This window comes from Lolium perenne, chromosome 6 (assembly GCF_019359855.2).
Source record: "Lolium perenne isolate Kyuss_39 chromosome 6, Kyuss_2.0, whole genome shotgun sequence".
Taxonomy (NCBI): domain Eukaryota; kingdom Viridiplantae; phylum Streptophyta; class Magnoliopsida; order Poales; family Poaceae; genus Lolium; species Lolium perenne.
In genome coordinates this window covers 39,802,694-39,829,293 of record NC_067249.2, presented here as the reverse complement: position 1 = coordinate 39,829,293, position 26,600 = coordinate 39,802,694, and the positions used below count along the sequence as shown (strand labels likewise).

The 26,600-nt window shown below is 45.9% G+C and overlaps 2 protein-coding genes and 1 pseudogene across 2 annotated transcripts; 2 read left to right on the top strand and 1 right to left on the bottom strand.

Moving 5' to 3' along the window:
- Nucleotides 1-1,981: 1,981 nt before the first annotated feature.
- On the bottom strand, nucleotides 1,982-2,635 carry LOC127310581 (uncharacterized). Its single transcript, XM_051341243.1, has one exon. The coding sequence runs from the start codon at nucleotides 2,633-2,635 to the stop codon at nucleotides 1,982-1,984; it is 654 nt and encodes a 217-aa protein (XP_051197203.1).
- A 1,084-nt stretch (nucleotides 2,636-3,719) lies between these two features.
- LOC127308284 (receptor-like protein 2) lies at nucleotides 3,720-6,049 on the top strand. Its single transcript, XM_051339064.1, has one exon. It carries the CDS (start codon nucleotides 3,720-3,722, stop codon nucleotides 5,847-5,849), a length of 2,130 nt encoding a protein of 709 aa, XP_051195024.1. The 3' UTR covers nucleotides 5,850-6,049.
- A 1,675-nt stretch (nucleotides 6,050-7,724) lies between these two features.
- Nucleotides 7,725-9,863, top strand: LOC127310583 (receptor-like protein 2; annotated as a pseudogene).
- The last annotated feature ends 16,737 nt before the right edge of the window (nucleotides 9,864-26,600 follow it).

The following is a 26,600-nucleotide window of genomic DNA, read 5'->3' as shown; positions in this document are numbered from 1 at the left end:
GCGGAGCCCGCCCTTCTCGCAGTGGGAGTCGCCCTCGCCTTCCTCGGTTCTGCACTCACTGTCGGAGGTCTGGTCCACTTGAGTCTGACTGCTATCAGAAGCAGCGGGGTGTGCCTCCTTGTGCTCCACCTTCAGCGCCTGTTGCCACTGGTTTCACTGAGTAGGATATAGCGAGACTTCAGCGTCTCCTTGCCTCCTCTGGCTCTGCTTCGACGGGTACTGCTGCTTCCGCGGCTGTTTCCTCTCCACAGTCAGGTACATCTTTGTGGGTTCTGGATTCTGGAGCTTCTTTTCACATGTCTCCTGATTCTTCCTCTCTTTCTTCTCTTCGACCTCTTCCTCTTCCTGTTCGTGTTCTTACTGCCGATGGTACTTCTCTTCCTGTTGCTAGTCGTGGCACTCTTTCTACTTCCTCCTTTTCTGTTCCTGATGTTTCTTATGTTCCCCGTCTTACCATGAACTTGTTTTCCGCTACTCAACTCACTGATTCTGATTGTCGGGTCATTCTTGATGTTGATTCTTGTTCTGTTCAGGACACTCACACTCGGGCACTGGTTGGGGCTGGCCCTCGGTGTCGTGACTCACAGGGACTTTGGGAGCTTGACTGGCATCATGTTCCTTCTTCCACCACTTCACCGACTGCACCATGTGTGATTGTTGCTTCCACTACCGCCTCCTTTTAGCAGTGGCATCATCGTCTTGGTCATCTTTGTGGTTCTCGCATGTCATCTTTACTTCGTCAAGGTCTTCTGGGGCATGTCTCAGGAGATGTCTCGCTTTAGGGTTGTCAGGGCTGTAGGCTTGGTAAACAGAATCAGTTACCTTATCCTACTATTGAGTCTGTATATCAGCGTCCGTTTGATTTGGTCCATTCTGATGTATGGGGTCCGACTCCCTTTGCTTCCAAGGGGGGCCACCACTACTATGTTATTTTTATCGATGACTTCTCTCGCCACACTTGAATTTATTTTATGACTTCTCGCAGCGAGGTTCTCTTGATATATAAGCGTTTTGCTGCATGGTTCATACTCAGTTTTCCACGCCTATACGTGTCTTTCGGGCTGATTCTGCTGGTGAGTATCTCTCCCAGCTGTTCCGTGGTTTTCTTGCTGAGCAGGGCACTCTTGGCCAGTTCTCCTGCCCTGGCGCCCATGCCCAAAATGGCGTGGCTGAGCGCAAACATCGCCACCTGCTTGAGACGGCTCGTGTGATGATGATAGCTGCCTCTCTTCCTCCTCACTTCCGGGCTCAGGCTGTGTCTACTTCCACCTATCTCATCAACCTTCAGCCCTCCACAGCCTTGCAGGGTGGTATTCCTCTTGAGCGTCTTACTGTTCATACTCCTGATTACTCGACCCTTCGTCTTTTTGGTTGTGTTTGATATGCTCTTCTCGCTCCACGCGAACGTACCAAGCTGAGTGCTCAATCTGTTGAGTGTCTCTTTCTTGGCTACAGCCCTGAGCACAAGGGATATAAGTGTTGGGATCCTATTAGTCGTCGGATGTGCATATCTCGGGATGTCACTTTTGATGAGTCCCGTCCTTTCTACCCGTGTCCCTCCTCCTCTTCCTTCTCGGTGGATGATATCTCTTTTCTCATGTTTCCTGACTCACCTCCTCATGTGCCTCCGGTTCCTGCTCTTCCGAGTCTCTCACCACCTTCTCCTTCACCCGCCAGACCATTATCTCCTCCCTCACCACCGTCCCCACCCTCCACACCTTCCTCTCCCATGTCACCTTCCTCGCCTACGATCGTCCCTCCCTATCCTTTTCACTACTCCCGTCGTCCACGTGAGGATGATGCTGCTTCTCCTGACATGCCCTCTACCTCTAGTGTGATGCCCTCTCCGTCCGAGCCGCCTCATCATCTTCGTGCTCGTCCTCGTCCTCCTCCTGATCGCTATTCTCCCACTCACTACGGTCTTTCTGCTGCCCTTGAGCCGACCTCCTATCGGGATGCCCTTGCTCATCCCGAATGGCAGCTAGCGATGGCTGAGGAGATTGCTGCTCTTGAGCGTACTGGCACTTGGGATGTTGTCACTCCTTCCTCTGTTCGTCCCATCACCTGCAAGTGGGTCTACAAGATCAAGACTCGCTCCGATGGTTCTCTTGAGCGCTACAAGGCTCGACTTGTCGCTCGCGGCTTTCACCCTTGTCATGCCCCAGTTCATCGCCGTCGTGAGCCCTTGGATACAAGCCTCAGCCTCGGCATGGAGCGGACTCTGTGGAAACATCAGACAACCAGCTCCAGAACCCAACACTTCAGCGTTTTGTCCTCTGATGACAAAGCCCCATCCACCTGATTTAGGATTTTCCTTAAAGGCTCCATCTACATTAATCTTCAGAACGCCCTCTCTCGGAGGCCTCCATCTTTCTACATCTTCATTAGGTTGTTGCTGAAGTTGTTTGGCATAAAATTCAGTAAACTCTGTAGCCCATCTTCTTGCTTGGAAGCTCACCTCGTCGACAGACCAGCTCCTTTCTCCAGCATTTGTTTTATTCCTTGCTGTCCACCACTGCCATATTAGTGCAATAACCAGCAATCTATGCTTCTGCTCCATCCCAAAAGTTTTCATCAACATGTCCTTTGCGTTCGGACACTCCAGTAGAGCTAGTCGTGCCTCCTCAAGCCCCATTTGTCTCCACAATCTTTTAACCTGCTTACAGCGCAAGAACAAATGGCCACCATCCTCATCTAGTCGTTTACACATAGGACATAGGGTGTCCAGGTGCATTCCTCTTCTCCTAATATTACACTTCCATGGCAAGCTATTGTGAGCTAACCTCCACAAAAATTGTTTTGTCTTTGGTGCACATGGCTGGTCCCATAGCATTTTCCAGTCGAAATCATTTGTAGACTGAGCAGTACCATGAGTTTGAGGGGGTGTTAGAGTTGTATAGTCTACATTCTTCTATTCCCCAGTGTATGAGGGGCTTATTTGCACATTGTCACACATGTACATGTATTGGCCTATGGCCCTCTGTGAATACTAGTTGCTCATTCACAACACAAACTATCTGTAGCGAAGTGGGATATTTTTTGAAGATGTGGTTTGTATGTCCATTGTGTCACGACGAATGATGATATTCTTCACGTTAAATGCAAACACAGCTACACTAATCGATGACAAATACTCGTGCATAGGTTACAAAGGAATTGAAGTGCAGCTTCACCTAAAAATGCAAAAGATTGCCGCCGTAGCAATCTGCAAAGACCGTGCTCATCCTTCTGTACCTATTGCATATGAATGGTTACTATAGGAAACACTTTCTGTTTCTTCCGACCACACATACAATTATCAATGACGGATACACGATCACACATTAGATGCTGGATGGATTCATGATCAGCACAGAACAAACATTCTATAGGTTTTATAATATTCCTTTTCCTAAGATTGTCCTTTGTCATTAATTAGCTTGTTATGAGGTAGCAGCCAAAGAAAGACATCGACACTTGTTTCTTCCGGCCACACGTACAATTATCAATGATGGATACATGCACTCCTATGATAGATAACTGGAAAGAAATTAAATTGCATAAAATCGACATCACTGGAAAATTCAAACAAGACTGCAAGCCTGCCATAACCACTGATTCCGTTGTACACAAGCATCACAATCAGAAGAAAAAGTTTCTTCCTCGTTTGACCATCCACGCTTTACCCAGTAGGGCACTATTTAAGAATCTTGTTTCCGTGCTAGTTTCATCACAAGGCCATGCAGCCAATCTATTTTTCACACAACTTGTACACCAAGAAATTTCACATGCCTTCCCTTGGCTTGGTTCTGGTGCTACTGATCTCTTTGGTCTCTCCGATCAGCTCCTGCACGGAACAGGAGAAGAGCTCCCTTCTCCAGTTCCTTGCTGGGCTTTCGCAGGACTCCGGCCTCACGTCATCGTGGCGGAGTCACACAAACTGCTGCACATGGGAAGGGATAACCTGCAACCAAGATTGGAAGGTCACCGATATTTCGCTGCCTTCTCGGGGACTTGAGGGGTCCATCTCACCATTGCTTGGTAACCTCAGCGGGCTGTCACGCCTCAATCTGTCACACAACTCGCTGTCTGGTGGCTTGCCGCTGGAACTGGTTTCATCAAGCAGCATCATTGTTCTTGACGTCAGTTTCAACCGGCTGACAGGGGGACTACATGAGGTACCATCTTCAGCCACTACACGGCCTCTGCAGGTACTGAACATCTCAAGCAACTTGTTTACAGGAAGGTTTCCATCCACTGTATGGGAGGTGATGAAGAGTCTTGTTATTCTCAATGCCAGCACCAACAGTTTTACTGGCCAGATACCAAGTGCAAACTGTGTTAGCACGCCATATTTTGCTGTCCTTGAACTCAGTTTTAACCAATTCAGTGGAAACATCCCCCATGGGCTCAGTAATTGCACTGTGCTGAAATTGCTCAGTGCTGGCCACAACAATCTCGGTGGGACTCTTCCAGAGGACCTTTTCAATGTTACCTCATTAGAGCACCTCTCTTTACCTAGCAATTGGTTACAAGGATCTCTCGACGGCATCAGCAAACTCACAAATCTGGTCATCCTTGATCTTGGAGGAAACTTTCTCAGTGGCAATATTCCAGGGTCTATAGGTGACCTGAGGAGATTGGGACACAACAACATGTCAGGGGAGCTTCCAACAGCTCTAAGCAACTGCACAAATCTTGTAACAGTTGACCTCAAGACCAACATGTTCAGTGGAGAACTTTCCAAGGTCAACTTCTCCAACCTATCCAATCTCAAAAAAATAGATCTTCTGCGCAACCACTTCACCGGCAACATTCCAGATAGCCTATACTCCTGCAGCAAGCTGACTGCACTACGTCTATCTCACAACAATTTCCACGGCCAGTTGTCAGAAAGAATAGACAATCTGAAGTCCCTCTCATTCTTATCACTTGTTAACAACTCCCTTACAGATATCACTAGAACTATTCGGATCCTTGGGAAATCCCAGAGCCTCACCACCCTTTTTATCGGGCTTAACTTCTTGCATGAAACCATGCCAGAGGATGACAACATTGATGGTTTTCAGAATCTCAAGGTTCTTTCCATAAGTGATTGTTCGTTGTCTGGAAAAATACCTCACTGGTTATCAAATCTCACAAGTTTAGAATTGTTATTTCTACACAACAATCAACTAACCGGGACAATACCTGACTGGATTAGCAGTCTAAACGTCCTCTTCTTTCTTGATGTATCAAACAACAAACTTATAGGGGAAATTCCGGCTGCCTTAATGGAGATGCCAATGCTGAAATCAGACAAGACTGCACCAAAGGTCTTCTTTGAGCTGCCTGTTTATGCTTTCAGTCCATCTTTGCAATACCTAATGCCCAGCGCATATCCTAAAGCACTGGACCTGAGCATCAATAACTTCACTGGTCATATACCTGAGAAGATTGGTCAGTTGAAAGGACTCACTTTCCTCTATTTGGGATCCAACAAATTATCGGGAGAGATCCCAGAAGCGATCTGCACCCTTACGAACCTGCAGGTGCTTGACTTGTCCAGCAATCATCTCACTGGTACAATTCCAGCTGAGCTAAACAATCTACACTTCCTTTCAAACTTCAGCATTTCCAATAATGACCTAGAAGGCCCTATTCCAACCACGGGGCAGCTCAGCACGTTCCCTGGTTCTAGCTATGATGGAAACCCCAAACTGTGTGGCCCTATGATTGTAAATCGTTGCGGTTCAACAGAAGCAGGTCCAGTCTCCATTGTCTTGACAAAAGAGATTGACACTGAGGTCATCATTGCGATCGCCTTTGGTGCTTTCTTTATAGTAGGGGTCATGTACGATCAGATAGTCTTGGCCAGACATTTTGGCTGAACTCTTGTAATTATTATCATGACCCCAAACCATGACGCGATCTTAAGTGGTTGTCAGTTCAGCAAGACCATGTGAGTGGCTCCAGCCCTAGCAAGATCAACATCCCTGTAAACCTGGTATCTTTACATTCACTTTGTACTCTATGTAACAGGAAAATAATTACTCCAGTGAGTGAGCAACGTCAATAGTGTGTACGCATATTTTATTGTTGGGCATGCTAAATTAACTATTTGTCCCTGTGTACTATATGTAACTAATAAATTATTTGTTCAGTAACACAAGGAAGCTGGGCATGCTAAATTTCAGGTATATGAATAGTTAAGATGAAATGTATATGATGTAACACGTCCAAAAATCCATCACAAAAACATTCTCAGGGATAAAAGGAGAGGTGGTGGCTGAAGTAACTAATTTACGCGCCACAGTGTTTTCAGAAATAATTTTTAATGCAGGATGTATGTTGGGATGCGCGTCAATGTCTCTGCTTCCCTAGGCCCTAGCCTTCAGCATCTGTCCACCGGCCAGCGTAGCACACTCGAGATTCTGAATCCTCAGCTTCGTGGGGAACTGCGGGATCAGAGCACATGTCAAGGAATGCACCCTGATCCGATCCCCTGCCTGAGCTCCGGCCACCAGATGAGGGAGCACCTGTGTGCCGGCCGCCTGGCGGCCGGGAGCCCCAATAGCACGCCTGAAGCATGCACTACGCGCACACCACCTGTAGCGACCACCTAGCCCATTTATCCCTCTACGGCGCTATGTTTGTTTCGTGCGCTGACTTCCGGCAGCTCCGGTTTTCTCTGGTTTTCCTCTACTGTTTCGGTTTTTCTCTATTTTCTTGGAAAAGGTTCATATTCGAAAACTGTTCAAAATTGAAATTTTCTAAATTTGAAATTTTAAAAATTGTTCTAATCTGGAAAACATTCAAATTTTAAATTTGTTATAATTGAAAAATTATTCAGATTTAAAACTGTTCATATTTGAAATTTGTTCGGATTTAAAAAATGTTCAGATTTTGAAAAGTGTTCAAATTTGAAAATTGTTCTGATATATAATAAATCAAAGGGCGAACCAAATTATAACAACAGGCTATTAAACTTGGCTAACATGCAAAAATAAGATGCAGCGTGCAAACCATAGACAGACAGTGAAAATTAGTTCCGCCATGTTCACTGTGCCATACTCACAGCGTGCCAGTCAATCGTTGTTTTCTCTCAATCGGAACACAAATACTATTAGCCAACATTGATATAAGAAAAACTTCTTCAAAACGACCCACTCTACGGTGATGGATTACAATATGAACAAACTGCAAAGGAATCGCAGACTCGAAGTGCATACTGACAATCATTAAAATGACACCATCTCCAAATCATGTACGTGTATCAACCCTAATAGCATAAATGATGAAATATAATTATATGTAGTCAAACCGATGCTACTTCTCACGTGCCTAACTGATCATACCTTGTGAATCTGTGGGATTCAGTCATTGGTAGACATATGGCTTTTCCTGCTTTTCAAAAAGGGATTCCTCACGAGCTGAATTTTCTCTTCTGCCACCAAATGTCAGTAGACTGCTAGGAAAAGTGGTCAGATTAAGCATAAACATACCAATTTGTGCTTTGAAGTCAGGCTTAAGAATAAATTACAGTAGATATGCGGTAGCTGCTAATCCTTGACTCGTTTATTTACAGGTGATCCTTGACTCAACTTAATTTTTCATCACTACAAACAGACCAGATCAAACAAACTAGAGACCGAAGAAGGTGGCCCCTTTCCTCTCTTGGTCTTTCTTCATAACACATTTCGGCACTCCATCCTTGCAGACAAAAGCTTAAGCCTCTAGTTTCCAGTTTGTTTCTCGAGAAAACCATGCAGATCCTCAGTCGCTCACACATGAACCGAATTCCCATACCTTTCTTTGGGTTAGCTCTTGCGCTACTAGTCTCATTGGCGTCTCACACCAACTCCTGCATGGAGCAGGATAAGATCTCTCTTCTCCAGCTCCTTGCTGGGTTCTCACGGGATGGAGGCCTCATGGCATCATGGCGGAGCGACAAGGACTGCTGCGCGTGGGAAGGGATCACCTGCAGCAGTCCCAATAGGACGGTCACGGATATTTTGCTGGCTTCTCGAGGTCTTGAAGGATCCATCTCGCCATTCATTGGCAACCTCACTGGCCTGTTGCGATTCGATCTGTCCTGCAACTCGCTGTCTGGTAGCTTACCACTTGAGTTAATGCAGTCCAGCGGCATCATTGTCCTTGACGTCAGCTTCAACCGCCTCACAGGAAGCCTGAGTGAGCTGCCATCTTCAGCACCCGTCTAGCCTCTGCAGGTACTTAACATCTCGAGCAACTTGTTCACAGGAAGGTTTCCACTAACGACATGGGAGGTGATGAAGAGTCTGGTCACGCTGAATGCCAGCACCAACAATTTTACTGGGGAGATACCAACTACACCCTGTGCTAGCGCGCCATCTTTTGCTGTGCTCGAACTCAGTTTTAACCAGTTCAGTGGGAACATCCCACCAGAGCTGAGTAATTGCTCTGTGCTGAAATTGCTCAACGCTGGCTACAACAACCTCAGTGGGACACTTCCAGATGAACTCTTCAAGGTTAACTCACTAGAGCACCTCTCGTTACCTAGCAATTGGTTAGAAGGAGCACTGAATGGAATCATAAATCTCACTAATCTGGTCACCCTTGATCTCGGAATGAATGAGCTGAGCGGCAACATTCCACATTCTATAGGTGAGCTGAAGAGATTGGAGGAGCTACATGTGGAACTCAACTACATGTCAGGAGAGCTGCCATCCGCTCTGAGCAACTGCACAAATCTCGTAAGAATTGACCTCATGAGCAATCAATTCAGTGAGGAACTTACCAAGGTCAACTTTGCAAACCTGCCCAATCTAAAATATTTAGATCTTCTGTACAACAACTTCACTGGAATAATTCCAGAAAGCATATACTCCTGCAGCAGGCTGACTGCACTAAGGCTGTCTCAGAACAATTTCCATGGCCAGTTGTCAGAAAGAATAGGCAATCTGAAGTCTCTATCATTCCTATCACTTGTTCGCAATTCTCTTACAAATATCACACGAACTCTTCAGATCCTTGGGACTTCCAAAAGCCTCAAAACCCTTTTTCTTGGTTTCAACTTCATGCATGAGACAATGCCAAATGATTACACTATTGATGGTTTTGAGAATCTTCAGGTTCTGGGATTAAATGATTGTTCATTGTCTGGAAACATACCTCGCTGGTTATCAAAGCTCACAAATTTGAGAATGTTATTTTTACTCAACAATCGACTCACTGAAACAATACCTGACTGGATCAGTAGCCTAAACTTCCTCTTCTGTCTAGACATATCAAACAACAGCCTTACGGGGAAAATTCCATCAGCCTTAATGGACATGCCAATGCTAAGATCAGACAACAACATTGCCCCAAACGTCTTCGAGCTGTCTGTTTATGATAAGATTTCATCGCTCCAGTACCTCAGACTTGGCGCTTTTCCAAAAATGTTGAATCTGGGTATGAATAACTTTGCTGGTTCTATCCCTGAAGAACTCGGTAAGTTGTAAGCACTCTTTTCACTAAATTTGAGCTCCAACAAATTATCTGGAGAGATATCCCAATCGCTCTGCACCCTAAAGAACCTGCAAGTACTTGACTTGTCGAACAATCGTCTCACTGGTACAATTCCAGCTGCACTGAATAATCTGCACTTCTTGTCAAAATTTAATGTTTCAAATAATGATCTCGAAGGACCGATGCCAACAGTGGGCCAGCTTAGCACGTTTCCTGATTCTAGCTTTGATGGAAACCCAACATTGTGTGGTCCTATGATTGTAAACCATTGCAGTTCAACAGAAGCAGGTCAAGCCACCATTATCTCCACAAAAGGTGTTGGCACTAAGGTCATTTTTGCAATGGAATTTGCTGCCTTTTTTGTAGCTGGAGTCCTATATGATCAAATAGTCTTATCCAGATACGTTGGCTAAACTATTGAAACTGTTACCACCACCCCAAACCATGATGTGATCATGTCAGTGGCTCCAGCCCCAGCAAGATCAACATCACTGGTTTTTTTTAGATAAAAGGCCCACAGAGCCCGACTTTAAATTAATAAAGCCCTCAACCGGCTAGGATACAATGGTGTTGCTTACACGCACTTGAACAAGTTTAAAAGAAAAGCAAAGCCCTATAGGAACTAAAAGCACCGGGCGCCGCAAGCAGGGCCGAAGCAACAGCAGCAAGTCCTAGAGCGCCCCTGCGCATCCAGTGTAGGTTTGGACATTGGCAGGAATTAACCTGCGTCCCTAAACTGCCCAACCTCTGCTGTGTGGAGGAGACTGCACATTGGCACTCGGAACCGAATTCCATGAAGCCGCGCCATCAAAACACCACCTTGCACAAGCCACGAAGAACTGCCACGGACGAGAGGGACATGGGCCAAGCGAAGAGGAGAAGCACCAGCGCCAAAAGGATGAAGAACCGGCTCAAAGACCACCTCGCCATGCTGCTGCCGGAGGAGGGACCCTTCCCTCCTCACCCAGGCTCGAGGGTGTCGACCCACCAGCAATCACAGGACAGAGAGGTGGTTTTAGCACCCTAAAAAGCTTTGAACTTGCTGGGAAGCGTCTCCGACCTTGCCAACACCATGCCCACACCGCACCATCGTCATAGACTCCATACTGTCGACCCCTCCGTCCCCCCATCCAAAAGCGGCGCCTCCAAGGAGGAGAACGACGCGGAGCGCCGTCGTCGCTCGGCCAAAGCCTAGGTTTTCACCCGGGGTGGAGGGGAAGGGAGAGGTAAGGTAACCTCATCCGCCCTTCAAGAAGGAGAACGGCAACCGGAATCGTCGTTGCGGATGTGGCTGACAAAGCCAGCCAAGGGTTTCCCCCGGAAAACCACCTGCACGCCTCGCATGGATGCGGATCAGTCCGTCCGAGGACCATCTGAGCTGAATCTGGCGCGGAGAAGAAGAGCCATGGAGACATCAACAGAACAGACATAGAGAGCGCCAGGGCACCACTACGCCGTGACAAGACTTCCGCCAGCTCCTCGCCGTCCACACGACTGAGAAGACCAGCCAACACCAGCGAGCGCCACCCGCCTTCCGGTCGACGCCGCCACCCACCGTCCAGAGCCGCCGCCCTGGGAACCACGCAAGGCAACCCTACGAACTGAAAAGCACCGGTCTTCACCGCCGAGAGGTCTCCGGAGACCGGAGATGCCGGAGAGGGGATCCCCTTCCAGATCGACGAAAAGCAGCCCCCTTGGCTGCCAGCGTCATGGATCTGGGACGGAGGCAGGCAAGCACAAGGGCCCGGGGCTCCTGCCCCGGCCCTGCACACGGCAGCCAGAAGACCACCTTGCCGGCCTCGTCAGAATCGCCGCCCGGAGCCGCCGCGCCGCCAAGGCCGCGCACGCCCCCGCGTCGGGTCGGAGACGGGCCCCCGCAGTCCGATCTGGACCCTGCGCGCGTCGCCCGCCGTCGACCGCACCGGAGCGCTGCCGCCGTCCCGAGCACGCCAAGCACCTGGGCCTCCACACCGCGGACGAGCCGCCGCACCACCGCGCCCCGACCAGCACGGCGCCCCGGCGACAGCCTCGGCCCGCGCCGCCGCCGCCGCGCGAGGGGGAAGGAGAGGCCTCGCCGCCGCCGGCGCCCCGGGGCTTTGCCCGGCGACGCCTGCTGGCGGCGGCGAGGGAGGGACGAGGAGGCGGAGGGTGGGAGGAGGAGGCTGCGCTAGGGTTTCGCCCTGCCGCTCGCGGGAGCGGGCAGGACGAAACGGTCGCTGTGATGCAACTTGACTTCGATCAACATCACTGGTGAACATGGTATCTTGGGTAAGTGATATTCACACTGCACCCGTGTAACAGGACAATGAATTGTGAGTGAGAAATGCCAACCGTGTGTAAGCATATTGCTTTTATGGAATGTGTAACTATTTGTTCAGTCTGGAAAGGGTGATGAATGTTTCTCTTGGATCAGAGGTGGACACATACCATGCAAAACTCCAACTGACACGCAGTTGAGATTGCAGAGCTTCCACCAGCAGCGTAACAAAATATAGCCAATTAAGCAAGACCGGAGCTTTCATAGCCAATCATGGGAAAGACAGGACAGAGTCACGCTGCCCTAAATCTCGATCTAGTTTCAAACAAAACGCGCTAAAATAAACTTTAAGAAATATTCACGAAAATATTCATCAGATGGACATGCTCTCGATACCGCTGCAATGTCGCACGGATTAAGCAACTGCCGTGATTTCTATATTTACCTCAAATTCGCGGCATTTGTCAGTCGGGCCGCCTCGATCCAGGTCGCCTCGTCCGGCGTCAGGCAGGAGGATCGGTCCCCTGCCGCCCGCCGCGGCGGGTATGCTTCTGCTTGTTCGTCTTCCTGTGACCTGAGAACTGGAAAGGGGCCGGGCTGCAAGTTGGCAGGACTCCACGTTAGTAAAATCATTTGGGCCAAATCTCCCAGAAAACAATTTGGGCTAATATCACTGAAGTGTTTTGGACGCTACAAGCAGACTGGTTAAAAAAAAGTAGACTGGTTTGGTTCATTTGTTGTGGAGCGGTATGCAAATAGTCGCACTCATTAGAAGGAAAATCTGCCCATGGTGCATAAAAATTGTCATGTGTCATAAAATGTTCATACAACTCGAGAATTTTTTTCCCTATATCACATAAGTATAGAGCTGATAAATTTGTATGAAAAGCATTCACGTAGCTCAACAAAATTATTAACAACTATTCAACTAAACTAACAAGCTGTCATTTTTCTGATAAAGAACACTTTATTACTCAAAAGTTTTTTAAGCATTACATCCTACCTTTGCATTGCGGAGATGCGCATACTTCATCCAACAATATGAAACACACCAGAGTGCGGATAGAAAAACAACTAGGCAGCCGAAAAAGGTCATAGGAGGATCCTGTGACTGAGGGTATGAAACAATTTTAAGCATTACACTCGACCTCTGCATTGCCAAGATGCACATAGTCGTCCAACAAAATGAAACACACCAGAGTGCGGATAGAAAATCAACTTGGCAGCCGAAAAGGGTCATAGGAGGCAAAACCCATTCATGGATTCATAACCATGCCAGCTGTGTTTTGCAAGAATATCTTTAGTAAGAATAACGCCACGACGAAGGTATCATACAAAATTATTTTTTTCAATGGTATCTTCATCTTTAAAATGCTTTTATTATTAAGCATCGGCTGAATGGGTTCAATTAAAGCCTTATACATGGACCCTATCGAGAATACACCATTTTTGTTAAGTTCCCAACGGAATTCATTAGATCTATGTAACAACTGGACTAAGGGTAAGGGTTGTAGCAACTCATTCCAAGAAGCCAAACGGGTCTAATAAGATCCCGCCTGTCGTCGTGGTGAACACACTAGTAGAAACAAGGGCTTTGGTTTTTTGCTCCAGATGTCTTTTGCACCGGATTTGGCACGAACCGGTGCTAAAAGGGGTCATTAGCACCGGTTCGTGGGGCGCAGCCGGCCGAGGGACCTTTAGCACCGGTTCGTGTTACGAACCGGTGCAAATGATCTAGCTTTTGCACCGGTTCGTGTTACGAACCGGTGCAAATGATCTATCTTTTACACCGGTTCATAACACAAACCGGTGCAAAAGGTTCGTCGCCAGGCACGTGTCAGCCGAGGAATTTTAGACGGCCGTGTTACGAACCGTGCAAATAAATATTTGCACCGGTTCGTAACACTAACCGGTGCTAAAGGTCCCCAGCCCTATTTCAGCTCAGCTAAATATCTGCCAAACAGCCCACTCACTTCATTTTTGCTAGGAGAAGGTGTGTGTGTTGAGTGCTAAGTTGCTTCTCTTTGGCATGCACATAAGGTGCTCGATGAAATGTGTGAGAGAGTGATACCGCTTGATTTTACACCCAACAAAAATGAGATGAGGTGCCGGAGCGACACTTAAGCTTTCTCCTCTTTCTTTCCTCCTCGATCAAGGTTAAGCAACAACTTTACCCTTTCATTTGTACGGTGCTAATTTCCACTATTTATAAATATTATGATGTTTTGTAATTGTTTATTGATAAACTTAATTAATTATTTGATGTAGATGAACCGGCGGCAATGGATGTACGTTGACCGACGTCTACCCGAGTTCAGATCGGGCCTGGAAGAATTTATCCGTGTGGCTCAGGAAAACCCACAGGCGGATGGTTTTATGTGTTGTCCATGTGTTGATTGCCATAACTTGAAGCAATACCCTGAATGGCAAGTCATTCACTCCCACCTACTTTGGAAAGGTTTCATGCCCAGCTATAATTGTTGGACCAAGCATGGAGAAAGAGGGGTTATGATGGAAGACGACGAAGAAGAAGAAGAGGATGATGATATGTACCCTAACTACGGTGATACTGCAACAGGGCATGATGAAGATGAAGATGCAGGAGGAGGTGATCAAGATGAAGAGGCATCAGATGAGCCCGTTGATGATGATCTTCGTCGGGCCATCGCCGATGCACACAGAGATGCAGAAACAGAAAACGAGAAGCGAAAGTTAAAGGGCATGTTAGATGATCACAAAAAGAAGTTATACCCAAATTGCGAAGATGGCAACACAAAACTCGGTGCCACCCTGGAGTTGCTGCAATGGAAGGCAGAGGCTGGTATATGTGACAAGCCATTTGAGAAGTTACTGAAAATAATGAAGAGGAGGTTTCCAAAGAATAACGAATTGCCTGACAGTACGTACGAAGCAAAGAAGGTTCTCTGCCCTCTAGGATTAGAGGTGCTGAAGATACATGCATGCATTAATGACTGCATCCTCTACCGCGCTGAGTATGAAAATTTGGAAAAATGTCCGGTATGCACTGCACTTCGGTATAAGATCAGGCGAGATGACCCTAGTGATGTTGAGGGCGAGCCCCCTAGGAAGAGGGTTCCTGCCAAGGTTATGTGGTATGCTCCTATAATACCACGGTTGAAACATCTGTTCAGAAATAAAGAGCATGCCAGGTTGTTGCGATGGCACAAAGAAGACCGTAAGAAAGACGAGATGCTGAGACACCCCGCTGATGGGTCGCAGTGGAGGACAATCGATAGAGAGTTCCCGGATTTTGCAGATGACGCGAGGAACTTAAGGTTTGGCCTAAGTACAGATGGAATGAATCCTTTTGGGGAGCAGAGCTGCAGTCATAGCACTTGGCCTATAACTCTATGTATCTATAACCTTCCGCCTTGGTTGTGCATGAAGCGGAAGTTCATTATGATGTCAGTGCTCATCCAAGGCCCAAAGCAACCCGGCAACGACATTGATGTGTACCTACAGCCATTATTTGAAGAACTCTTACAGTTGTGGAGCAAACCAGGTGTACATGCATGGGATGAGTACAAACAGGAGTCATTTAACCTACGAGCGTTGCTTTTCGTGACCATCAATGATTGGCCTGCTCTTAGTAACCTTTCAGGACAGACAAACAAGGGATACAATGCATGCACGCACTGTTTAGATGAGACCGAAGGTGCCTATTTGCATAAATGTAAGAAGGTTGTGTACCTGGGGCATCGTCGATTTCTTCCAAAGAGGCACCCCGTCAGAAAGAAAGGCAATCATTTCGGAGGTGAGGCAGATCGCCGGGTGAAGCCTGAACTCCGTACCGGTGATGCTTTACTTGATATGGTCAAGGACATAAAAGTAATCTTTGGAAAGGGTCCTGGCGGTCAATCTATTCCGAATGACGACGTTACCGGACACGCACCCATGTGGAAGAAAAAATCTATATTTTGGGATCTACCCTATTGGAAAGTCCTAGAGGTCCGCTCTTCAATCGACGTGATGCACGTGACGAAGAATCTTTGCGTGAACCTGCTAGGCTTCTTAGGCGTGTATGGGAAGACAAAAGATACACCAGAAGCACTGGAGGACCAGTATCGTATGAAAGTCCCAAAAGACAAGCAAGAACAGGATTGCAAGGATACATGGAGTCGCTTAAGTCCTGCGAGCTACGCTCTTACCAAAGCAGAGAAGGATATCTTTTTTGAAGTCCTTTACAGTATCAGGGTCCCGTCTGGCTTCTCCTCCAATATAAAGGGAATAATAAATATGGAGAAGAAAACATTCCAGAACCTGAAGTCGCATGACTGCCACATTATTATGACGCAGTTGCTTCCGGTTGCACTAAGGGGGCTTCTGCCGGAAAATGTTCGAATACCCATTGTGAAGCTATGTGCATTCCTTAATGCGATATCTCAGAAGGTAATCGATCCAGCTAGTCTTCCAAGGTTACAGAAGGATGTGGTGCAATGTCTTGTTAGCTTTGAGTTGGTATTTCCACCATCTTTCTTCAATATTATGACACATCTCCTGGTTCACCTTGTCGAAGAGATTGCCATCCTCGGTCCTGTCTTTCTACACAATATGTTCCCCTTCGAGAGGTTCATGGGGGTCTTAAAGAAATATGTTCATAACCGTGCTAGGCCAGAAGGAAGCATCTCCAAGGGCTATGGAACAGAGGAGGTCATCGAGTTCTGCGTTGACTTCATTCCTGACCATAAGTCGATTGGTGTTCCTGAATCGCGACATGAGGGGCGACTAAGTGGAAAAGGCACGCTAGGAAGGAAATCAATGATATGTAGGGACGGCATTTCTTTCACTCAAGCACACTACACAGTTCTACAAAGTTCCACCTTGGTGGCCCCGTATATCACTGATCACAAGAATATTGTACGCTCCGAACATCTGGGGCAGTCTGAAGACTGGATTACGCATAAACATATGCACACATTCGGCGGTTGGCTCCGAGAACATCTCATTAATAACAACCATATTGTAGATCAGTTGTACATGTTGGCCGGGTCACCATCTTCGACTATAGTGACTTTCCAGGGGTACGAGATAAATGGAAATACCTTCTACACGTTCGCCCAAGATAAAAAGAGCACCAACCAAAATAGTGGTGTCCGCATTGATGCAACAAACACTAGCAGTGGGAAAAAGGACACATATTATGGTTACATAGAGGAGATATGGGAACTTGACTATGGACCTTCTTTTAAGGTCCCTTTATTTCGGAAAATGGGTAAAGGTAGACCAGCTGTACGGAATGAAAACAGTGGATCTCAACAATCTTGGTTACAGAGACGAACCATTCGTCCTAGCCAATGATGTGGCTCAGGTTTTCTATGTGAAGGACATGTCCTCTAGACCGAAGAAAAGAAAACATAAGGAAACGAGCTCATCCGATGAGCCAAAGCGTCACATAGTTCTTTCAGGGAAAAGAACCATCGTGGGAGTCGAGGACAAGACAGACATGTCAGAAGATTATAATAAGTTTGCTAAAATTCCGCCCTTCACAGTGAACATTGATCCAACCATCGCGTTAAATGCTGAAGATACTCCATGGTTACGGTCGAAGCGATCATAATGTATTAATTATTATCCTGTACCTTGAGCTCATATTGTGAAGCGTTTGTTGTGATATGTATCAGTAAATGCAATTATCCAAGTTTATTATTTTTCTAGATACACATGTTTGGAAATTTATCCTCGGCCTCTTTTGGTTGTTGGGTGTATACTAGCAGCTTCCGAGCGGGACTTGCGGGAAGAGTTACTCGGGCGGAGCTTCCGAAGATGTCTAAGACGGCCGTCCATCTAAGACATCTTCGAGAAACTCCGCCGGAGAGGCTCTTTCCTTCGAGGTCGCCGTCGTCGGGTTATATACCAGCTCCGTGGAAGCTCTCTATGCTCTCCCCTCCTTACCCTGAGCTACTGTTTGTTGGGTGTATACTAGCAGCTTGCGGGAAGAGTTCTCGGGCGAAGTTTCCGAAGATGTCTAAGACGGCCAGCCATCTAAGATATCTTCGAGAAACTTTGCCGGAGAGGCTCTTTCCTTCTTGGTCGTTGCATCTTCTCTCTTTGTTCTCTCTACTCTCCCCGGAGGGGCTATATATAGCGGTGTGTGCCTCCAGATAATCCCCTCCCCCCAGATGAAACCACCCCAGATAAGGCAAATAACAGATAAGCCTCCCCCAGATTTAGCCCCCCCCCATCTTTAGCACCGGTTCCAGCCAGGAACTGAGATAAAAGGATATATAAACTAATCCACCATCTTTATCAACGGTTCCAGCCAGTAACCGGGATAAAACGACAACGACTTTATTGAAATTTAACAAGATACATTAACTAAACTTAAACTAAAACAACGACAACACGGCTTTATTGAAATTTAACATTAACTAAATTTAAACTAAAATAACAACTTCTACTAGTTCTTCCGCGCATCCACTGCTGCCCTGCTAGCTGCCGCCTCCTGCCGCAGCTCCTCCTCACGACGATGCTTATGCATCTCCTCACTATCCAGATCCGCCACACGCGGCCGCTTATGCAGCTCCTAGAGACTCTGCCTCTCAAATGCTTCTATGGTAGCCGCTAGCGCCGCCTCCTCCCACTCCTCTATCTCTGCGAGCTGCGGGTCCACCTCATCCGCTGCTGCCCTCCTGGCTGCCGCCTCCTGCCACAGCTGCTGCTGCAGCTCCTCCCACTCCTCTATCTCCGCGAGCTGCGGGTCTACCTCCACCGGCGGCGGGTGCGGCTTTGGAGGCATTGTGCAATGGGCTAGGGTTCAGTGATGAGTGAAATGGGAGACACGGGGGCGTACTATTTATAGAGGGCGTTTAGGCGGGAAATCTCCACGCTGCGCGTCGTGGCGGGAAAATATCCCGCGCGGCGTCGTGGCGGGAAAATGTCCAGCGCGGCGTCGTGGCGGGAACATATCCCGCGCGGCGTCGTGGCGGGAAAATGTCCAGCGCGGCGTCGTGGCGGGAACATATCCCGCGCGGCTTCGTGGCGGAAACCCGCGCAGCGTCGTGGCGGGAACTCGATCCCGCGCGAAACAGATAAAAAAGGCGGGAAGATAAACAGATTAGCAGCAAAAATTTCAGTCCAACTGGGGACCTTTTGCACCGGTTCGTGGCTGGAACCGGTGCAAAATGGTCTTTTGCACCGGTTCCAGCCACCAACCGGTGCAAAAGGTCCCCAGTATAAACTGCCGCGCGCCCACCCTTCTTCTCCATTCGCGCGAGGAGCAGTTTGGAGGGGAAACGCTGCCAAATTTTTCGCGCCCGCCGCCGTCCGCGCCGCCGCCGCCGCCTCCGCGTCCGTCCGTCGCCGCCTCCTCCCGCGCCCTCACCGCCCGCGCGCGCGCCGCCTCCTCCTCTCTCGTCCGCGCGCAGCCCATGCCGCCGCGCGCCCGGCCACCTCCGCCCGCCGCCGTCCGGCCCCCTCCGCCCGGCCACCTCCGTCCGCCGCCTCCTCCTCCGACGCCCCGCCCGCCGCCGCTCGACAGAGTCGAGGTGAGGCGCGCTGATACGTCTCCGACGTATCGATAATTTCTTATGTTCCATGCCACATTATTGATGTTATCTACATGTTTTATGCACACTTTATGTCATATTCGTGCATTTTCTGGAACTAACCTATTAACAAGATGCCGAAGTGCCGATTGCTGTTTTCTGCTGTTTTTGGTTTCAGAAATCCTAGTAAGGAAATATTCTCGGAATTGGACGAAATCAAAGCCCGGGGGCCTATTTTCTCACGAAGCTTCCAGAAGTCCGAAGGAGAGACGAAGAGGGGCCACAGGGGAGCCAAACCATAGGGCGGCGCGGCCCCCCCCTTGGCCGCGCGGCCCTGTGGTGTGGGGCCCCCGTGCCGCCTCTTGACCTGCCCTTCCGCCTATAAAAAGCCTCCGTGACGAAACCCCCAGTACCGAGAGCCACGATACGGAAAACCTTCCCGGAGACGCCGCCGCCGCCGATCCCATCTCGGGGATCCGGGAGATCGCCTTCGGCACCTGCCGGAGAGGGGAATCATCTCCCGGAGGACTCTACGCCGCCATGGTCGCCTCCAGTGTGATGTGTGAGTAGTCTACCCCTGGACTATGGGTCCATAGCAGTAGCTAGATGGTTGTCTTCTCCCCATTGTGCTATCATTGTCGGATCTTGTGAGCTGCCTAACATGATCAAGATCATCTATCTGTAATTCTATATGTTGCGTTTGTTGGGATCCGATGAATAGAGAATACTTGTTATGTTGATTATCAAAGTTATGCTTATGTGTTGTTTATGATCTTGCATGCTCTCCGTTACTAGTAGATGCTCTGGCCAAGTAGATGCTTGTAACTCCAAGAGGGAGTATTTATGCTCGATAGTGGGTTCATGCCTCGCATTGACACCGGGACAAATGTGATGAAAGTTCTAAGGTTGTGTTGTGCTGTTGCCACTAGGGATAAAACATTGATGCTATGTCTAAGGATGTAGTTGTTGATTACATTACGCACCATACTTAATGCAATTGTTCTGTTGCTTTGCAACTTAATACCGGGAGGGTTCGGATGATAACCTGAAGGTGGACTTTTTAGGCATAGATGCAGTTGGATGGCGGTCTATGTACTTTGTCGTAATGCCCAATTAAATCTCACTATACTCATCATGATATGTATGTGCATGGTCATGCTCTCTTTATTTGTCAATTGCCCAACTGTAATTTGTTCACCCAACATGCTGTTCGTCTTATGGGAGAGACACCTCTAGTGAACTGTGGACCCCGGTCCAATTCTCTTTACTGAAATACAATCTACTGCAATACTTGTTCTACTGTTTTCTGCAAACAATCATCTTCCACACAATACGGTTAACTCTTTGTTACAGCAAGCCGGTGAGATTGACAACCTCACTGTTTCGTTGGGGCAAAGTACTTTGGTTGTGTTGTGCAGGTTCCACGTTGTCGCCGGAATCACTGGTGTTGCGCCGCACTACATCTCGCCGCCATCAACCTTCAACGTGCTTCTTGACTCCTACTGGTCCGATTAAACCTTGGTTTCTTACTGAGGGAAACTTGCCGCTGTGCGCATCACACCTTCCTCTTGGGGTTCCAAACGGACGCGTGTCGAACGAAGAGACAATACATCAACCACGCGCATCAAGCAAATTTCTGGCGCCGTTGCCGGGGAGATCAAGACACGCTACAAGGGGAGTCTCCACTTCTCAATCTCTTTACTTTGTTTTTGTCTTGCTTAGTTTTATTTACTATTTTGTTTGCTGCACTAAATCAAAATACAAAAAAATTAGTTGCTAGTTTTACTTTACTTGCTATCTTGTTTGCTATATCAAAAACACAAAAAAATTAGTTTACTTGCATTTACTTTATCTAGTTTGCTTTATTTACTGTTGCTAAAATGGCCAACGCTGAAAATACTAAGTTGTGTGACTTCACAACCACAAATAATAATGATTTCTTATGCACACCTATTGCTCCACCTGCTACTACAGCAGAATTCTTTGAAATTAAACCTGCTTTACTGAATCTTGTTATGCGAGAGCAATTTTCTGGTGTTAGTTCTGATGATGCTACTGCCCATCTTAATAATTTTGTTGAACTATGTGAAATGCAAAAATATAAAGATGTAGATGGTGATATTATTAAACTAAAATTGTTCCCTTTCTCATTAAGAGGAAGAGCTAAAGATTGGTTGCTATCTCTGCCTAAGAATAGTATTGATTCTTGGACTAAATGCAAGGATGCTTTTATTGGTAGATATTATCCCCCTGCTAAAATTATATCTTTGAGGAGTAGCATAATGAATTTTAAACAATTAGATACTGAACATGTTGCTCAAGCTTGGGAAAGAATGAAATCTCTGGTTAAAAATTGCCCAACCCATGGGTGACTACTTGGATGATCATCCAAACCTTCTATGCAGGACTAAATTTTTCTTCACGGAATTTATTGGATTCAGCTGCTGGAGGTACCTTTATGTCCATCACTCTTGGTGAAGCAACAAAGCTTCTTGATAATATGATGATCAACTACTCTGAATGGCACACGGAAAGAGCTCCACAAGGTAAGAAGGTAAATTACGTCGAAGAAACCTCTTCCTTGAGTGATAAGATTGATGCTATTATGTCTATGCTTGTGAATGATAGGACTAATATTGATCCTAATAATGTTCCATTAGCTTCATTGGTTGCACAAGAAGAACATGTTGATGTAAACTTCATTAAAAATAATAATTTCAACAACAATGCTTACCGGAACAATTCTAGTAACAACTATAGGCCATATCCTTATAATAATGGCAACGGCTATGGTAATTCTTATGGGAATTCTTACAACAATAATAGGAGTTCACCCCCTGGACTTGAAGCCATGCTTAAAGAATTTATTAGTACACAAACTGCTTTTAACAAATCTGTTGAAGAAAAGCTTGGGAAAATTGATATACTCGCTTCTAAAGTCGATAGTCTTGCTGCTGATGTTGATCTTTTGAAATCAAAAGTTTTGCCTAATGAAAATCATCATAATAAAATTGTTACTACAGCAAATGCCATTCAAGTTAGAATTAATGAGAATATAAGATTAATGGCTGAACTGCGTGCTAGGTGGGATAGAGAAGAAAATGAAAAACTAGCTAAAGAGAAGAATGTAGCTAAAGTTTGGACTATTACCACCACTAGTAATGCTAATGCTACACATGTTGCTGCACCTCCTACTAATACTAATAATAGAATTGGTGTTAGCAATGTTTCCACTTCTAATGCAAAGCGCGAAAAACTGCCTGAAACTGCTTAAATCATTAAATCGCTCGTGATAAAGCTGCTGAAATTTTTTCCAACATTGGGGATGATGATCCCATTGCTTTAGATTATAATGGTTTGAATTTTGATGATTGCCACATCACTGAAGTTATAAAGTTCTTGCAAAAACTTGCTAAGAGTCCTAATGCTAGTGCTATAAATTTGGCTTTTACACATCATATTACAAATGCTCTCATAAAAGCTAGAGAAGAGAAATTAGAGCGCGAAGCCTCTATTCCTAAAAAGCTAGAGGATGGTTGGGAGCCCATCATTAAGATGAAGGTTAAAGATTTTGATTGTAATGCTTTATGTGATCTTGGTGCAAGTATTTCTGTTATGCCTAAGAAAATTTATAATATGCTTGACTTGCCACCGCTGAAAAATTGTTATTTGGATGTTAATCTTGCTGATCATTCTACAAAGAAACCTTTGGGTAAAGTTGATAATGTTCGCATTACCGTTAACAATAACCTTGTCCCCGTTGATTTTGTTGTCTTGGATATTGAATGCAATGCATCTTGTCCCATTATATTGGGAAGACCTTTTCTTCGAACTGTTGGTGCTATTATTGATATGAAGGAAGGTAATATAAAATATCAATTTCCTCTCAAGAATGGTATGGAACACTTCCCTAGAAAGAGAATGAAGGTACCTTTTGATTCTATTATGAGAACAAATTATGATGTTGACACTTCGTCTCTTGATAATACTTGATGCACACTTTCTGCGCCTAGCTGAAAGGCGTTAAAGAAAAGCGCTTATGGGAGACAACCCATGTTTTTACCTACAGTACTTTGTTTTTATTTTGTGTCTTGGAAGTTGTTTACTACTGTAGCAACCTCTCCTTATCTTAGTTTTGTGTTTTGTTGTGCCAAGTTAAGCCGTTGATAGAAAAGTAAGTACTAGATTTGGATTACTGCACAGTTTCAGATTTCTATGCTGTCACGAATCTGGGTCCACCTCCCTGTAGGTAGCTCAGAAAATTAAGCCAATTTACGTGCATGATCCTCAGATATGTACGCAACTTTCATTCAATTTAAGCATTTTCATTTGAGCAAGTCTGATGCCATTTTAAAATTCGTCAATACGAACTGTTCTGTTTTGACAGATTCTGCCTTTTATTTCGCGTTGCCTCTTTTGCTATGTTGGATGAATTTCTTTGATCCACTAATGTCCAGTAGCATTATGCAATGTCCAGAAGTGTTAAGAATGATTGTGTCACCTCTGAATATGTCAATTTATATTGTGCACTAACCCTCTAATGAGTTGTTTCGAGTTTGGTGTGGAGGAAGTTTTCAAGGATCAAGAGAGGAGTATGATGCAACATGATCAAGGAGAGTGAAAGCTCTAAGCTTGGGGATGCCCCGGTGGTTCACCCCTGCATATATCAAGAAGACTCAAGCGTCTAAGCTTGGGGATGCCCAAGGCATCCCCTTCTTCATCGACAACATTATCAGGTTCCTCCCCTGAAACTATATTTTTATTCCATCACATCTTATGTGCTTTTTCTTGGAGCGTCGGTTTGTTTTATTTTTTGTTTCGTTTGAATAAAATGGATCCTAGCATTCACTTTATGGGAGAGAGACACGCTCCGCTGTAGCATATGGACAAGTATGTCCTTGGTTTCTACTCATAGTATTCATGGCGAAGTTTCTCCTTCGTTAAATTGTTATATGGTTGGAATTGGAAAATGATACATGTAGTAATTGCTATTAATGTCTTGGGTAATGTGATACTTGGCAATTGTTGTGCTCATGTTTAAGCTCTTGCATCATATGCTTTGCACCCATTAATGAAGAAATACATAGAGCATGCTAAAATTTGGTTTGCATATTTGGTTTCTCTAAGGTCTAGATAATTTCTAGTATTGAGTTTGAACAACAAGGAAGACGGTGTAGAGTCTAATAATGTTTTCAATATGTCTTTTATGTGAGTTTTGCTGCACCGGTTCATCCTTGTGTTTGTTTCAAATAAGCCTTGCTAGCCTAAACCTTGTATCGAGAGGGAATACTTCTCATGCATCCAAAATACTTGAGCCAACTACTATGCCATTTGTGTCCACCATACCTACCTATACTACATGGTATTTTCCCGCCATTCCAAAGTAAATTGCTTGAGTGCTACCTTTAAAATTCCATCATTCACCTTTGCAATATATAGCTCATGGGACAAATAGCTTATAAACTATTGTGGTATTGAATATGTAATTATGCACTTTATCTCTTATTAAGTTGCTTGTTGTGCGATAACCATGTTTACTGGGGACGCCATCAACTTTTCATTGTTGAATTTCATGTGAGTTGCTATGCATGTCCGTCTTGTCTGAAGTAAGAGAGATCTACCACCATATGGTTAAGCATGCATATGTTAGAGAAGAACATTGGGCCGCTAACTAAAGCCATGCTTCATGGTGGAAGTTTCAGTTTTGGACAACAATCCTCAAATCTCAAATGAGAAAATTATTAATTGTTGTTATATGCTTATGCATAAAAGAGGAGTCCATTATCTGTTGTCTATGTTGTCCCGGTATGGATGTCTAAGTTGAAGAATAATCAATAGCGAGAAATCCAATGCGAGCTTTCTCCTTAGACCTTTGTACAAAGTGCATAGAGGTACCCCTTTGTGACACTTGGTAAAAACAATGCATTGTGATGATCCGGTAGTCCAAGCTAATTAGGACAAGGTGCGGGCACTATTAGTACACTATGCATGAGGCTTGCAACTTATAAGATATAATTTACATGATGCATATGCTTTATTACTACCGTTGACAAAATTGTTTCATGTTTTCAAAATCAAAGCTCTAGCACAAATATAGCAATCGATGCTTTTCCTCTATGGAGGACCATTCTTTTACTTTCAATGTTGAGTCAGTTCACCTATTTCTCTCCACCTCAAGAAGCAAACACTTGTGTGAACTGTGCATTGATTCCTACATACTTGCTTATTGCACTTATTATATTACTCTATGTTGACAATATCCATGAGATATACATGTTACAAGTTGAAAGCAACCGCTGAAACTTAATCTTCTTTTGTGTTGCTTCAATGCTTTTACTTTGAATTATTGCTTTATGAGTTAACTCTTATGCAAGACTTATTGATGCTTGTCTTGAAGTGCTATTCATGAAAAGTCTTTGCTTTATGATTCACTTGTTTACTCATGTCATATACATTGTTTTGATCGCTGCATTCACTACATATGCTTTACAAATAGTATGATCAAGATTATGATGGCATGTCACTCCAGAAATTATCTGTGTTATCGTTTTACCTGCTCGGGACGAGCAGAACTAAGCTTGGGGATGCTGATACGTCTCCGACGTATCGATAATTTCTTATGTTCCATGCCACATTATTGATGTTATCTACATGTTTTATGCACACTTTATATCATATTCGTGCATTTTCTGGAACTAACCTATTAACAAGATGACGAAGTGCCGATTCTGTCATTTCGCTGTTTTTGGTTTCAGAAATCCTAGTAAGGAAATATTCTCGGAATTGGACGAAATCAAAGCCCAGGGGCCTATTTTCTCACGAAGCTTCCAGAAGTCCGAAGAAGAGACGAAGAGGGGCCACAGGGGAGCCAAACCATAGGGCGGCGCGCCCCCCCCCCCTTGGCCGCGCGGCCCTGTGGTGTGGGGCCCCCGTGCCGCCTCTTGACCTGCCCTTCCGCCTATAAAAAGCCTCCGTGACGAAACCCCCAGTACCGAGAGCCACGATACGGAAAACCTTCCAGAGACGCCGCCGCCGCCGATCCCATCTCGGGGGATCCAGGAGATCGCCTCCGGCACCCTGCCGGAGAGGGGAATCATCTCCCGGAGGACTCTACACCGCCATGGTCGCCTCCGGTGTGATGTGTGAGTAGTCTACCCCTGGACTATGGGTCCATAGCAGTAGCTAGATGGTTGTCTTCTCCCCATTGTGCTATCATTGTCGGATCTTGTGAGCTGCCTAACATGATCAAGATCATCTATCTGTAATTCTATATGTTGCGTTTGTTGGGATCCGATGAATAGAGAATACTTGTTATGTTGATTATCAAAGTTATGCTTATGTGTTGTTTATGATCTTGCATGCTCTCCGTTACTAGTAGATGCTCTGGC

Coding starts and splice junctions, on each gene's coding strand:
- LOC127310581 (XM_051341243.1), bottom strand. CDS start 2,635: ATGGGGCTTGAGGAGGCACGACTAGCTCTACTGGAGTGTCCGAACGCA.
- LOC127308284 (XM_051339064.1), top strand. CDS start 3,720: ATGCAGCCAATCTATTTTTCACACAACTTGTACACCAAGAAATTTCAC.